The 14,631-nt window shown below is 57.4% G+C and overlaps 2 protein-coding genes across 3 annotated transcripts in view; one reads left to right on the forward strand and one right to left on the reverse strand.

Moving 5' to 3' along the window:
• Positions 1-3,817: 3,817 nt before the first annotated feature.
• On the forward strand, positions 3,818-9,819 carry MYOG (myogenin). The gene is made up of 3 exons (XM_071578416.1): positions 3,818-4,297; positions 9,006-9,087; positions 9,698-9,819. Exons 1-3 carry the CDS (start codon positions 3,818-3,820, stop codon positions 9,817-9,819), a joined length of 684 nt encoding a protein of 227 aa, XP_071434517.1.
• A 647-nt stretch (positions 9,820-10,466) lies between these two features.
• PPFIA4 (PTPRF interacting protein alpha 4) overlaps positions 10,467-14,631 on the reverse strand; it is a 75,878-nt gene continuing 71,713 nt past the window's right edge. For both annotated transcript variants that reach the window (XM_071578721.1, XM_071578720.1), the window contains 3 exons: positions 14,046-14,223; positions 12,984-13,062; positions 10,467-11,834 (listed from right to left, as the gene is read on the reverse strand). In XM_071578721.1, coding sequence (XP_071434822.1) covers positions 13,004-13,062; positions 14,046-14,223 — 237 coding nt within the window. In that variant the 3' untranslated portion in view covers positions 10,467-11,834; positions 12,984-13,003. The remainder of the gene's footprint in view (positions 11,835-12,983; positions 13,063-14,045; positions 14,224-14,631) is intronic.

Below are 14,631 nucleotides of genomic sequence, written 5' to 3' on the forward strand. Positions count from 1 at the left end.
TGGGAGTCAGTTGGGACATTTGGTTTGGTCCTGAGACTGGGATCCTGGAAACTGGTGGGTCAGGGCACCCAGTATGGTCACTGGACTGGGTGGTGGGTCATTGTCCCCCATGGCAGGACATTGTCCCCTGTGGCAGGACATCATTCCCCGTGGCAGGACATCATTTCCCGTGGCAGGACATCATCCTTCATGGCATCCCACGTCTCCCCACGGGCTGCACCCCACACCAACTCGAATTCCCGACAGGATGAGACGTGGCAGTGCCAAGCTGGGGCTGAGCGGGGAGGCCGTGCCGTGGCCCCAGCCCGGGCCAGCAGCTGTCGCCGTCCCAAATCTCCGCGGGCAGGCACGTCGGAAATCCCGCGCGTCGGAGGAGGGCTCCGCTCCGCATTCCTCGGGGACGGGGCCAGGCATCTCCCTCCCGCCTGCAGCTGCTCCCGAATATGTTACGACTTGTCACGGCGGCAGGAAGGGGTGTCGGGGAGCCTGGATAGCGAGAGGGGGCACGGGATACAGGGGGATGCCCGGGGGGATGGGTCCGGCTGGAAGTGTCACTTTGGTGGGACTGAAATCCCGGTGGGACTGGAATCCCGGTGGGATGATCCCAGCTGGGTCCTGGCCAGCCCCAGCCTTCCTCCCCGTTAGGGATGGTGCCCACACCAGGGGATGCAGATGTTGCTTTGGGCACCCCAGCCCCTAAAACCAGCTCTTCCCACCCTTTCTGGAGAGGGAGAGGACCAGATCCATGCCCACCACTCCTCCTCTGGGTCAGGGACTGCGCTGGACGGCAGGGACGTGCAACCAGTGTGTTCCGGGCGCGGAACAGGCACAGCGCTCTGGTTACTGCTCTGTGCCCTCCCGGAAACGCTCACCAGGCTACAACACCCCCAGCGCACCCCTAAAACTCAGCAAATCCAGACCACGAGGGAAGAAAGGGCATCCCGGGGGTGCCATCCGGTGTCCCCGCTCCTGGAGCTGCCCCGGCCCGGGGATCTGCCCCGGCGGAGCAAGGACAAACCCTCCCGGCCGGGATTTTCTCAATGGGAGGGTATTTTTAGCCGGGGCCTCGTGTCCGTCCGTGCCCGGCGGGGTGACCGGGGGAAGGGCAGCCCGTGACGGATGGCAGCACGTTCTGCCCGGCGCTCGCACAGCGCGGCCTTTGTGCTGCCTCCCAGCCGGTGCCATCCATCACGGGCTAACCTGACAGCCGGCAGCACACCCCTAATCCCCCGCCGGCTCCGAGCGCCCCCGGGCACCGCCTACAGCTCCCCGGGCACCCGCAGCACCGCGCACGGACGCCTCCTCTCCCCGCAGGTGTCTTTGTGGGGTGCCCAGGGTGGGGAGGATCGTGGTGGGAGCCCCCCAGGAGCTCGCCCGACAGTTATCCCCGATTTGGTACCCACCGGGATGAGCCTGCTGGACCCACAGAGCCCGCCGTGCCCAGGGCTGGTGTCAGCCTTGGCACAGAGGGACTGGTGGAGGAGCGGAGCTGCAGCTGGGCAGGCACAGCGTTATCCCAGCTCCCGGGGCAGCGTGGGCAGCGTGGGCAGCGTGGGTAAGATCCCTAGAAGGAAGTGGAGCAGGTGCAGGTGCTGGGGCTGCCACCCCAGTGGGGTGCCTTTTCCCCAGTCCCCATCACACACTGGCTCTGGGTGACCTTTCCCACTGAGCTGCCTCCTCACTCTTCTGCCCACCAAGCCATGGGGACACACAGTGGCCTTGGTGGCCCGTGGGGTGTGGCTGAACCTGCTTCTCCTGGCTGGGGACACGGTGACACCCCGTGCCTGCTCCTGTTTATGAAGTGCTAAATGCTTAACCTCTCCCTTGTGCAGTCCAACACGTGCCCCGTTATGTCACTGCCATGTCCCTCAGTCTCCAAACACCTCCTGCAGTTCATAAAAGCCCATTTATGTGGTGGCACCAGGGTGGTCCTGCAGGCTCCCCTTGCCCAGGGACCCTCCTGCAGCTCGAGGGGCTCACCAAGGCCATGCCCACCAGAACTGCCACCAACAAATGCCCTCATGAGCAAGTTCGGCTTCTTCCCATGAGGATGAGAAGCTGATGTGAAGCCCTTGGGCCCTCCTAACACCTTCACACCTGCCATGGGCTCCTCTGCTCCTTCTGAGGGATCAGCCCTGCCTCTTTCCAACTGATTTCATGCTTTTACCTTAGGCAGGGCTCAAGCTGATGCTCTGATTTCTTGCCTTCCTGAGTGTTTTGGGTTTTGGTTGACCCAGAGGACCCCAGGGGCTCTGCCAAGGGTGAACCTCGAGGCTGTGGGTCCTGATTTCCTTAGTGTAGATGTTCACAGATATTAAAAGCGTGGGGACAGCAAATCCCCAGGGCTGGGACCTCGGGGGAGCTGAAATCAGATGTTGTAAAGCTCCTGGACCCAAAGAAATCACTACCCAGAGAGAGGAGTATCCTGGTGGGTTCCAAAAAGGCCAGGAATGGACCCAAAGTGAGTGAGGGTGTTGGTGTCAGGCACAGGGAATGTGCTGTGGCACAGCCTCTCCAGGGAGGGGGGATTTGGAGAAGGAAAATCCCGGTAGGGTTGGCCCTGTACTTTGCTGACATTCTTTCCACTGACCGATCCCTCGGCTGGAATCTGGCCTGAAGCAGGAATAGGAGGAGATGGGAGATGGTTTCTGATGGGAAAAAAAAATCTCCTCTGAATTAAAGACAAGGCTGGAGAGATGTGGTCAAGTGGCTGGAATTAGCAGAGGAGGGCTGGGCATGGGTTAAAATCCCACCCATGCCACTGCTGCTGCTGCTCGTGCCTCAGTTTCCCATCAGGAATGTGGCACCAGTGTGTCTTTTCCGGGAAAAGGGTGTGCCAGGATGGCACTGGGGCTTTGGTTATCCCCAAATACAGAGACCAGGTGGGATGAGGCAGGGCCAGGGCTGGAGGAGGCCCAGCCCAGCCAGGATCTTCTGGAGACACATGGGAGAAGGTGTCCTTTGAGTCTGGGTCATGGGAGAAGCCACGACTGTGGATTTTGTGACAAAAATATGACAAGGGACTTGGCCAGGCACCCTCAGAAGGCCATGGTGGAGAAAAGGTTGGGCCTGGCACCATCCTGCCTGCTCCTGCCTGCTTCATCCCTGCAGGACAGGCAGCAGGCACAGCAGCGGGCACAGGGCAGGTGCTGCAGGGACAAGGGTGTCCCCGAGGACTGGGCAGGACTGGGAGTGCTCCCTGCACTGGGATGTCCCTCCCAGCACTGGATTCCTGCTCTTCCCCGTGGCCTCAGCACAAGTGGGATCAGGGCACCGGCAGGATGGGGCCATGGGGAATATGGGGCAGAGCGGGATCGGGACATGGGAAAGGCGGGAGATGCGGTGCCAGTGTGGGGTCTGACGGCAGGACAGACACAGATCCGGGGTGCCAGGGGGCTGAGGGGGCAGCACGAAGGTGCCCTGGCCACGAAGGGCTCCCCCAGCCCCACCGTAACTGAAGGGACCAGATGCCGCAGGAATTCCGGGGGGGGGGGGGGGGGGGCGCTGGCATTCCAGTGGCACCCTGGGCTCACACAAAGCCCTCGTTCAGGGGGTGGGCGAACCGCCCCCTTGCCGTGCCAGCCCCCCCAGCGCCGGGCACTGTAATCCCCGTGGGGAGAGCACATGAAATCAGACGGACAAGTTTTGATGCGAGGCAGCAGCTTAGGGTGGGCTCAGGTTTCCTTGGGGTTTTTCTATATTTATCTCCGTGATTTAATGCCAGCGCCGGGGTTTAAATGGCACCGAGCAGTTGGCGTGGGGAGCAGGAGCAGCAGCCCCCGAGCCACACGCACGTCCCGGAGCCCCCCGAGCGCCCATGGAGCTCTTCGAGACCAACCCTTACTTCTTCCCGGAGCAGAGGTTTTACGACGGCGAGAATTTCCTGGGCTCCCGCTTGCCGGGCTACGAAGCAGCTGCATTCCCCGAGCGGGCCGAGGTGCCCCTGTGCCCCGAGGGCAGGGTGGCTTTGGAGGAGAAGGACTCGGCACTGGGCGAGCACTGCCCCGGGCAGTGCCTGCCCTGGGCGTGCAAGGTGTGCAAGAGGAAAACGGTGTCCATGGACCGGCGACGCGCGGCCACGCTGAGGGAGAAGCGGCGGCTCAAGAAGGTGAACGAGGCGTTCGAGGCGCTCAAGCGCAGCACCCTCCTGAACCCCAACCAGCGGCTGCCCAAGGTGGAGATCCTGCGCAGTGCCATCCAGTACATCGAGCGGCTTCAGAGCCTGCTCAGCTCCCTCAACCAGCAGGAGCGCGAGCAGCGGGAGCTGCGGTTCGGCCCCGCAGCGCCACAGCCCGCGGTGAGTGGCCGGGGGCACCCGCAGGACCGGCGTGGGCTGAGCACGACGGGGGGTGATGCCCCTTGGGGTGATGGTGGATGGGGGGTGATCTATGGGGTGATGCTGGATGGGGGTGGTGACCTGTGGGGATGATGCCCCTTGGGGTGATGGTGGGGTGGTTCTTGGTGGTGAAATATGGGGGTGATGCCCAATAGGGTGATGGTGGATGGGGCTGATGATCTATGGGGGTACTTTCCCTTGGGGTGATACTGGGTAGGGGTGAGGATCTATGGAGGTGTTGCTCTCTGGCGGTACTGTCCAATGGGGTGATGCTGGATGGGGGTGGTGATCTGTGGGGGTGATGCCCAATGGGGTGATGCTGGATGGGGGTGGTGACCTATGGGGGTACTGCCCAATGGGTGATGCTGGATGGGCCTGGTGATCTGTGGGGGTGATGCCCAATGGGGTGATGCTGGATGGGGGTGATGGTCTATTGGGGATGATGCCCAATGGGTGATGCTGGATGGGGGTGGTGACCTATGGGGGTACTGCCCAATGGTGTGATGCCCCGTGGGATGGTGCTGGATGGGGATGATGCTCTAGGGGGGTGTTGCTCTGTGGGGTGCAGCCCAGTGGGGTGATGGTGGATGGGGATGATGGTCTGTTGGAGATGATGCCCAATGGGGTGATGCCCCATGGGATGGTGCTGGATGGGGATGATGCTCTAGGGGGGTGATGCCCTATAGGGGTGGTGCCCAATGGGGTGATGCTGGATGGGGGGTCATATTCTATGGGGATGATGCCCAAAGGGGGTGATGGCCCATGGATGGGGGTGGTGCTCTATGGGGATACTGCCCAATGGGGGTGATGCCTGATGGGGTGATGTCCCATGGATGGGAGTGGTGCTCTATGGGGATATTGCCCAATGGGGGTACTGCCCAGTGGGGTGATGCTCTATGGGGGCAATGCCCTGTGGAGGTTATGCCATATGGGGGTGACACTCTGTAGGGGTGACAGTGGTCTGTGGGGGTGATATCCTATGAGGGTGACACTCTGTGGGGGTGACAGTGGCCTGTGGGGGTGATGCCCTTATGGGGGTGACATTTGTGGGGGTAATGCTCTATGGGACAATGCTCTGTGGGGTGATGCTATTTAGGTGAGGCTCTATGGGAGTGATGCCTGATGTGGGTGATGCCATTTCAGGGTGCCATTCTCTGAAGGTGGTGCCTGTGGGGACAATGCCCTGTGGGGGTGACATTGCGGGGGAGTGATGGCTCTGTGGACACAATGCTATGTGGGGGTGATGCCATTTTGGGGTGACATTCTGTGGGGGTGATGCTGTAGGGGAGTGATACTCTATGGGGACATTGTCCTGGGGGTGACTGTCTATGGGGATGCTGCCCTATGGGGGTGCTGCCCTATGGGGGTGCTGCCCTATGGGGGTGCTGCCCTATGGGGGTGACTCTCTATGGGGATGCTGCCCTATGGGGGTGCTGACCTATGGGGGTGACTCTCTATGGGGGTGCTGCCCTATGGGGGTGCTGCCCTATGGGGGTGACTCTCTATGGGGGTGACGCCCTATGGGGGTGCTGCCCTATGGGGGTGCTGACCTATGGGGGTGCTGACCTATGGGGGTGCTGCTCTATGGGGGTGCTGCCCTATGGGGGTGACTCTCTATGGGGGTGCTGCCCTATGGGGGTAACTCTCTATGGGGGTGACTCTCTATGGGGGTGCTGCCCTATGGGGGTGCTGCTCTATGGGGGTGCTGCCCTATGGGGGTGACTCTCTATGGGGGTGCTGCCCTATGGGGGTGCTGCTCTATGGGGGTGCTGCCCTATGGGGGTGACTCTCTATGGGGGTGATGCCCTATGGGGGTGATGCCCTATGGGGGTGCTGCCCTATGGGGGTAACTCTCTATGGGGGTGACTCTCTATGGGGGTGCTGCCCTATGGGGGTGCTGCTCTATGGGGGTGCTGCCCTATGGGGGTGCTGCCCTATGGGGGTGCTGCTCTATGGGGGTCCTGCCCTATGGGGGTGACTCTCTATGGGGGTGCTGCCCTATGGGGGTGCTGCCCTATGGGGGTGACTCTCTATGGGGGTGCTGCCCTATGGGGGTGCTGCCCTATGGGGGTGACTCTCTATGGGGGTGATGCCCTATGGGGGTGACTCTCTACGGGGGTGACTCTCTACGGGGGTGCTGACCTATGGGGGTGCTGACCTATGGGGGTGCTGCCCTATGGGGGTGACTCTCTACGGGGGTGACTCTCTACGGGGGTGCTGACCTATGGGGGTGCTGACCTATGGGGGTGCTGACCTATGGGGGTGACTCTCTACGGGGGTGACTCTCTACGGGGGTGCTGACCTATGGGGGTGCTGCCCTATGGGGGTGCTGCCCTATGGGGGTGACTCTCTACGGGGGTGCTGCCCTATGGGGGTGCTGCCCTATGGGGTGACCCAAACCAGAGGCCCTCCAGACGCTCTGGGTCCTGTTGGGGGGCAGTGCCCCCCCAGCCCTGGGGACAAGGCTGGGGACAGGGACCTGCCTGTGGGCACAGGGCAGCAGAGATCCAGCTGGTTATCCCTTGGGAATGGGTGCAGTGGGATGGGGCTGGGCACTGTGTGCCTGGGCTTGGGAGGGGCGACACAGGGACACGACATTAAACTGAAATAAATGAAATTAAAAATATAACATGGCATAAAATAATGAAATCAAAGGGACACGTGTGTCTGGGCTTGGGAGAGATAACACAATAACATGAAATTAAACTGAAATTAATGAAATTAATAATATAACACGGCATAAAATAATGACATTAAATTAACAAAACAAAACAGAAAAAACAAACGAGTGAAAATCTAAACCATAAAAATGAAAGTGTATAGATATGGATATATAGCTAGATATAGATTATATAAATAGAGATAGATGATATAAATATATAGAGAGGACATAAATATATAGATTATATAAATATTGTTATGGATTATATAAATATTGGTATAGATTATAAATGGATATACTTGGATATATGATAGACATATAAATTATATAGATCTAAGCAGATTACAGATACAGATAATTTATATCTGGGTGACACAGATACAGATATAGATGATGCAGATATGGATATAAATGACATAAAAATGTGGATATCTCAGTATGGATAAAAGATATGGATGTCTAGATAGAGATAAAGATGTAAATAACCAGATAAAGATATAAATAGCCAGATAAAGTCCTAGGTATAGATATAAATGATAGAGATACAGAAGGACTTTATAAGATGCTCAGAAAGGGATTCCCAGAGACTCATCTGCTTTCAGACTGAGGGATTTAAGGACCAGACCAGAACCCACCACCTGATGCTGAATAAAGGGCTGAAAAAGCTTTTAGGCTCCGTCCTTGGGACTTCTCAGTGTCCACTTGGACACCAGAATCCAATTTCCACCGCCCAGGAGCCACTTTGATTTGGGTGGATCTGGTGGCTCTGAGCCTCCCCTTCTTCCAGGTGTATCCAGGGGGTCACATATTAACACAAAAGCCAATATTTTTAGGGGAAAAAAATCAACCACGAGAATTTCCTGCTTTAGTGGGAAATAAATCCAAGTAATGATGAATTCTCCTGGGCTGCCATGAGCCTGGAGACCCAAAGGGCCGTTTCTGGGCTGCTACAAAGAGCTGGGGCCTTGGGGCTGCCCCCATAAGTCACATTCCAGGTTTCACCAGAGCTGGAATCCGCTCCCAGATGGAGACACGCTCCACAACAACTTCCTTCAGAGCTCTGCTGAGTAACCCTCTCATTTTTCAGGCTGTCAGCTCTTCTCCTTGAAGCCACCACTGAGCCCCACACCCACAAATCAAACTGCCAAGAGCTCTTCCCTGGGAATCCCCTCGGGATGGTCCGAGAGAGTCATTTTTTATGGGCCTGATGAGGTGATTTGCAGCAAAAAGCTTGTTTTGCCCAAGGACATTTGTCCATCTCCAGCAGTCACTGGGCAAAGAGACACCTTTTGACCTGCAGTGAGCACATGACCCATCTCTCTGTGTCCACAACCCCAAAAGGAGGTTTTCCAACCCTTATGGTTCAGGGATCTCCTGGTCATGGTGGATCCCAGGGATCCTGAGTGCTCCTTATGGTTCGGGGATCACCTTGTCCTGGTGGATCTCAGGGATCCTGAGTGCTCCTTATGGTTCAGGGATCTCCTGGTCATGGTGGATCCCAGGGATCCTGAGTGCTCCTTATGGTTCGGGGATCACCTTGTCCTGGTGGATCTCAGGGATCCTGAGTGCTCCTTATGGTTCAGGGATCTCCTGGTCATGGTGGATCCCAGGGATCCTGAGTGCTCCTTATGGTTTGGGGATCACCTTGTCCTGGTGGATCCCAAGTGCTCCTCCAGCTGTTTTCCAGTCCTTAGGTTTGAGGGATCTCCTTGTCCTGGTGGATCCCAAATGCTCCTCCAGCTGCTGTTTTCCAGCCCTTATGGTTCAGGAATCCCCTGGTCCTGGTGGATCCCAGGGATCTTGAGTGCTCCTTATGGCTGAGGGATCCCCTTGTCCTGGTGGATCTCAGGGATCCCAAGTGCTCCTCCACTGCTGTGCAGGTGTGGAGGGGAGTGCCCACTTCCACAGGGGTGTTTTGCTGAGGTGATTGGCACCCCAGGGTGGGTTTGGGGTGGCTGCTGGGCTGGAGGAGGTCAGACCCATGGTTGGCATCTCCACTCCTCACAGGTGACCAGCGAGTGTGGATCCAGCAGCTCGTCCTGCAGCCCCGAGTGGAGCAGCCAGCTGGAGTTTGGCACCAACCCTGCAGGTAAAGTCCTCCTTGCCAGTCTGTGCCACCCCACAGCCTCCCTGGAACAGTGGGGGTCACCACAGCCCTGGGGCAGAGCATCACTGAGCCAACACCCCCCACTCCCCCTCTTTCCTCAGCTCCATTGCTGAGGGTCTCTGAGTGTTGCTGAGGATCTTTCAGTATTTCTGTCCTGGCCTCCCCTCCCCTCACCCCCTTTGCAGCTGCTGATCATTTTTCCATGATTACAATTATCTCCTTCCCTGTCAAATCCACCTGTTATTTTCCCCAGAAGGCAGAAACTTGAATCTCATTTTCCACTGGAGAATAGAACTCAAAAAGTGTCCAAAAGTTTCACTCCTTGTTGGACTCCCCCTCCTCCATGGTGGGAACTGAGAGCAGGTCCTGCTTTGGCCACGTGAGGGATCACGAGGTCATGGAATCATAGACCAGAATCACCAAATCATTATGATTGGAAAACACCTCCAAGATCATCAGGTCCAGTTACCAACAGCACCACATTCACCACTAGACCATGACCCCCACAGACCATGACCCCCCAGAGCCAGGAGCTGCCCCCCAGCACAGCATCCCTGTCTCAGCGGTGTCACCACCCCTTCGCTGTCCCCAGATCACCTCCTGGCCGAGGACACGGCTCAGGATGCCACCCTTTCCTCACTGTCCTCCATCGTGGAGAGCATCGCCGTGGAGGACGTGGCCGTGACCTTCCCGGAGGAACGGGGCCAACCCTGAGCCGGTGCCAACCCCGAGCTGGTGCCAACCCCAGGGGCTCTTCTCGCTGGGAATGGGCTGGGAATGAGACTCTGGAAGGGTCCAGCCGCTGGGAATCGTGTTCACCCTCCCTGGCACCGCGGGCTGCGCCGCTGGCACCACCTGCCTCCGAGGTGGGGTGTTGGCAGCGCCTGGCACGGGCCAGGTGGGGTTTGGGGCCAATGTGTGTGCTGGGTTGGCTTTGCTGATGCTCTCCAAGATGCTCCTCGACCAAGGGCTGTGCCCAGCTGGTGCCCAGCGGGTGCTGCCCCAGAGCCTGCCCCTTTTCTACTGAACACTGTGTGCCGTTGCCATTTAGGGTTTGTTTTTTTCCTTAATTATTATTTTTGCTAACTTATTTGGATTTTTTGTTGTTTTTTAAATAAAGGCATTCTTGTTTGCACTGCTCAGGGTTTTTCTTTCCTGCTATTCCCTTCTGTGTTGGGCCTCCCCCAATTCCCAAGTCTGGGTTTTCCGTATCAGAAAATCCAGGTGGGAACTGGATGTCCCACACTTGAAACAACCCTGGAAAAAGCTCAGCCCTGACCCCAAAGCTCCCGAGGGAGGTAAAAACTCATCATAATTTTAATTTGGCCTCTAGAAAGAAGGCTCAAACCAGCAGTGTTTTAAAATCCTGTTTATTGGAACACACATACATCCTTTCCTGCCCCAGTCCAGGGTTTGGAGTCCATGCAGTACCAATAATATGACCAAAGAAAAGGGGCATCAATATAAAGGGCTCACCGACTCTTCAAATTAAAAAAATATTTAATTAGGCAAATCATACACCGAAGAAGACGCTGTGACTGTAGAGCCTCTCGGATATTGCACTTCCAGACAGCACATGATAATTAATAAGGTCATTCCAGCCATCAATAAATATCACATCAGAAACAGGGGCCACACAAGGCAAACGTGGCATGAGGAGACAGAGATCCTACCCTAGGGGGGGATGGGACATTGGGAGCCTCCTGGATCGAGCCCTGCCCGCAGCAGGGAGGGCACCTCCTCTGTGCCCACAGGGAAGGGGTGGGCATGCCCTGGGGGGCTCTGGGGGCACCCAAGGAGTGTCCCCTCCCCTGTGGCACCATCCTGGCTGGCACTGAGCCACACAGGGCAGCTCCAGCCCTTCCCACGCAGCCCCTCATGGCACTGCTGTGTGGGCACAGCCTCCCTGCCCTGTGGGCACCTGACAGCACCAAAATGAGCACCTTGTCTGCCCAGCACTGGGCAGGCACTGCCCTCCTCACCCCCATGGTGGCCCCACACTCCACCCCACCCAGCACCAACCCTGGCACTGCCCCAGTTCCCCCGGGGGGCAGCTCCATGCCCTCCCACCCCAGCACAGGAGGATTGGCACGAGCCTGGATCACCCTTGGCTTCAAGGCCTGTGGGCAGCAGCAGCCCCAGTGGCCAGGGCTTGGGAGAGTCAGTGTGGTGCCCATGGGGTGTTGGCAATGTGAGCCAGGCAGGAGAAAGGGTTCAAAAACATCACAGCCCACTTGTGGGGCATCTCTGTGGCTCTGCTGGGTGGCACCGCACTGGAATGGCATTTGGAGCACATCCATGGCCCAGCCATGCCAGGATGGCACCTGGAACACATGCCAGGATGGCACCTGGAGCATTTCCATAACCCAGAAACACCAGGATGGCACCTGGAGCACATCCATGGCCTGCCCATGCCAGGATGGCACCTGGAACACATCCATGGCCCAGACACACCAGGATGGCACCTGGAACACATCTATAGCCTGGCCATGCCAGGATGGCACCTGGAGCACTTCCATGGCCCAGCCAGCGAGAGGAGAGGAGGGTGGACAGGCCACAGGTGGGAGCCACGGGAGGACAGGTGGGTTCACAAGCAGGAGGGAAGGATCCTTTTCAGTCCAGAGCAATAAGTCTGTGGCATCTGGAGGGTTGTGCCCAGGAGCTGGCACAGGCTGGGCTCTTGTCCTCCAGGGCAGCCAGAACATGGCCCAGTGGAGAGCAGGGATGTGCTGAGGGACAAAAAGGGAAGGGCCCATCAGGGAGAGGGTTCCACTTGCCCTGTGCCCCCACAAACCCAGGTTGGGTGGGCAGTGGATCCTCCTGGCACAGCTGGATCCTGGGAGTGCTTCACCAGCCTCCCCTCACCCCCACCCCGTGCGGTTTGTCTGTCCAGGGATGGACAAACAGACAGATGCTGAACATCCCTCCCATGTCCTCCCAGAGCCTCAGGCAGCAGCACCACTGAGGTCCCCATGGTCCTCCCTGTCCCCATGGTCCTCCCTGTCCCCATGGCCCTCCCTGGCAAGGTGTTAAGGGTTTAGCTCAGTTTAGGCCTAAATTCAGGCTTTGGATTTCAGACTGAGCCTGAGACTCTCAGCTGACTTGAGCTGGGCTGGGCCGGGCCGGCTGACACTGCTGGCCAAGGGTATTCCAGACCATATTCCAACATCATCTCAAAACATAAAAGCCAGTGTGGGAGTGGCTCGGGCAGTTCCTCCAAGCTGTGGGCCCAGCAGGACACGCTGTGCTGTCCCAGGAGGGACAGCAGGCCCAGGCCCAGCACCCCTTCCCACCATGTTATCCTGGGGGAGTAAAATGTTTGTTCTTAGTCCTTCTCTCTGCTTGGCTCTGTCTGTGGGGACTGAGTTCTCTGGAGTGATTTGTAGTGGGAATGGTGGAGTGGGGAGTTATTTTTTTTGTTCTTTCTAACTTGTGTAAGTGTGTGTTATATTGTTGTTTAATTTTAATGCTCTCTTTTCTGCCTAAATATATATAATTAGTTTAAGTATAAACTTTGTTTGAGCTTGTAGCTTTTTTCCTTTCTCCCTTTTCTCAGCAGGGGGAGAGAAGCTTTGACTCTGTGTTGGGCAGTTGGCATTTTGCCAGCTCAACTCAAGACACACAAGTCTGTGTTATATTGTAGTTTCCTTTTAATTCTTTCTTTCCTGTATAAATATATATAATTAGTTTAAGTATAAACCTTGTTTGAGTTTCTAGTTTTTTTCCTTTCCCCCTTTTCTTAGTGGGAGGGAAGTTCTGACTCTGTGTTGGGCAGTTGGCACTTTGCCAGCTCAACCCAAGACCCGGGGCAGAGCTGGGTGAGGGCAGCCTGGGTACTGCTGTGCCCCCACCCAGCTCCCAGGTCTCCTGGCACTTACCCAGGGCTGGGGGTTCCACCTCAGCAGGAGTAGGTCCGGACCGTGGAGGTTTCCAGCCTTGGGGACCCCGAGGCACCAACTGGGAGGGAGCCAAAGAGCAAAGCAATTAGTGACTGCTGCAATCAGTTCTTGGCTTCCCCAAAAAACCACCTTCACTCAGCAGCATCAGGGTGAAAGGAGGAGGAGGAGGAGGGCTTGGCCAGCTCTGATGATGCCAAGGTGCCAGGGGGTCTGGGAAAAGGCCTCTTGCCACCCCTGCCCCTGGGCAATGACCACCCTGCTGCCCCTGCCTGGGTGGGATTCTGTCCCAGCTTTCACTCTACTTTTCCAAAGGGGAATTGCAGCTTTCAGGGATGGAGGGGAGAAGGTTTGACCTGAACTGCTGGGTGGGAAACTGTGACGTTTGGGCCAGTCTGGGGGCAGGAGAAGAGCTGAGTCTCTGGCGTTTGGAGATGGAAGGTGAACATACAGTTTTCTGTCACTCTCCTACTCATTTCTGTGCCTGCTGAAGCCACCTCTGCCCCACTGGGGATGTGGCTGGTGGCTTGGGACAGTGACACCAGGGTGCCTGGGCCAGGGCAGTGCCAGTGCCACCCCAGCAGGCTCAGCCCTGGATGCCAAACCTGGGGTGACACATCCCCCCTTCATGCCCCAATTCAGACTCTCCCTTGGCCTTGTGCTTCCAAAGCAAGAAATCCCTCTGAGTGAGAGAACCCTCCTGACACAAACACAGCAGACAGTGGCTCAGGGGCCACATGGACTGAGCACCTTGGGGGAGCTCTCATTCTCCCTCTCCCTTTCCCTCTCTCCTTTTCTCTTTCTCTCCCTCTCCTTTTCTCTCCTTTTCTCTCCCTCTCCTTCTCTCTCCCTCTCCTTTTCTCTCCTTTTCTCTCCTTTTCTCTCTCCCTCTCCCTCTCCTCTCTCCCTCTCCCTCTCTCTCCCTCTCCTTTTCTCTCCCTCCTCCTCTCCCTCTCCCTTTTCCTCTCCCTTCCTCCCCTCCCTCCCTTCATCCCCCCACCCCTCCCTGGCACAGACCACCCTTCAGAGCCAGCTCTGCCGCACCTTCCGGGGGCATCTTCTTGGTGGGGGCAGTGGGGGGTGGCAGTGGCACGAGGCTGGTGACACGGAACCCGGCGGGCAGGGTCTCTGCCGAGCCGCTCAGCATGTTGATGCTGTGCACGTCCCGCGGCCGGAACCGCTTGCGCCACGACGGGGTCCTGCGGAACGTCTTGTCCTCGCCCTGTGCAGGAGAAGGGCAGGGAGGAGGCTGGAGAGGCACAGGAACCACCCCCCGGCGGAGCCAGAGGAGCTTCACTAACACCCGTGGGACATCACAGAATCACAGAATGGACTGGGTAGGAAAAGACCTCCGAGATCAGCAAGTCCAACCCTTGGTCCAACTCCAGTCCCTTTACCAGATCATGGCACTCAGTGCCACGGCCAAGCTCAGCTGAAAAACCTTCAGGGATGGGGAATCCACCCCCTCTCTGGGCAGCCCATTCCAATGCCTGAGCACTCTACTGCAAAGAATTCTTTTCTGATCTCCAATCTTCAATTTCCCCTGGCAGAGCTTGAGCCCATCGTGCCCCCTTGTCCTATTGCTGAGTGCCTGGGAGAAGAGATCAACCCCCACCTGGACAGAACTTCC

The sequence above is a fragment of the Pithys albifrons genome, chromosome 28 (assembly GCF_047495875.1).
Source record: "Pithys albifrons albifrons isolate INPA30051 chromosome 28, PitAlb_v1, whole genome shotgun sequence".
In the NCBI taxonomy this organism is placed as follows: Eukaryota; Metazoa; Chordata; class Aves; order Passeriformes; family Thamnophilidae; genus Pithys; species Pithys albifrons.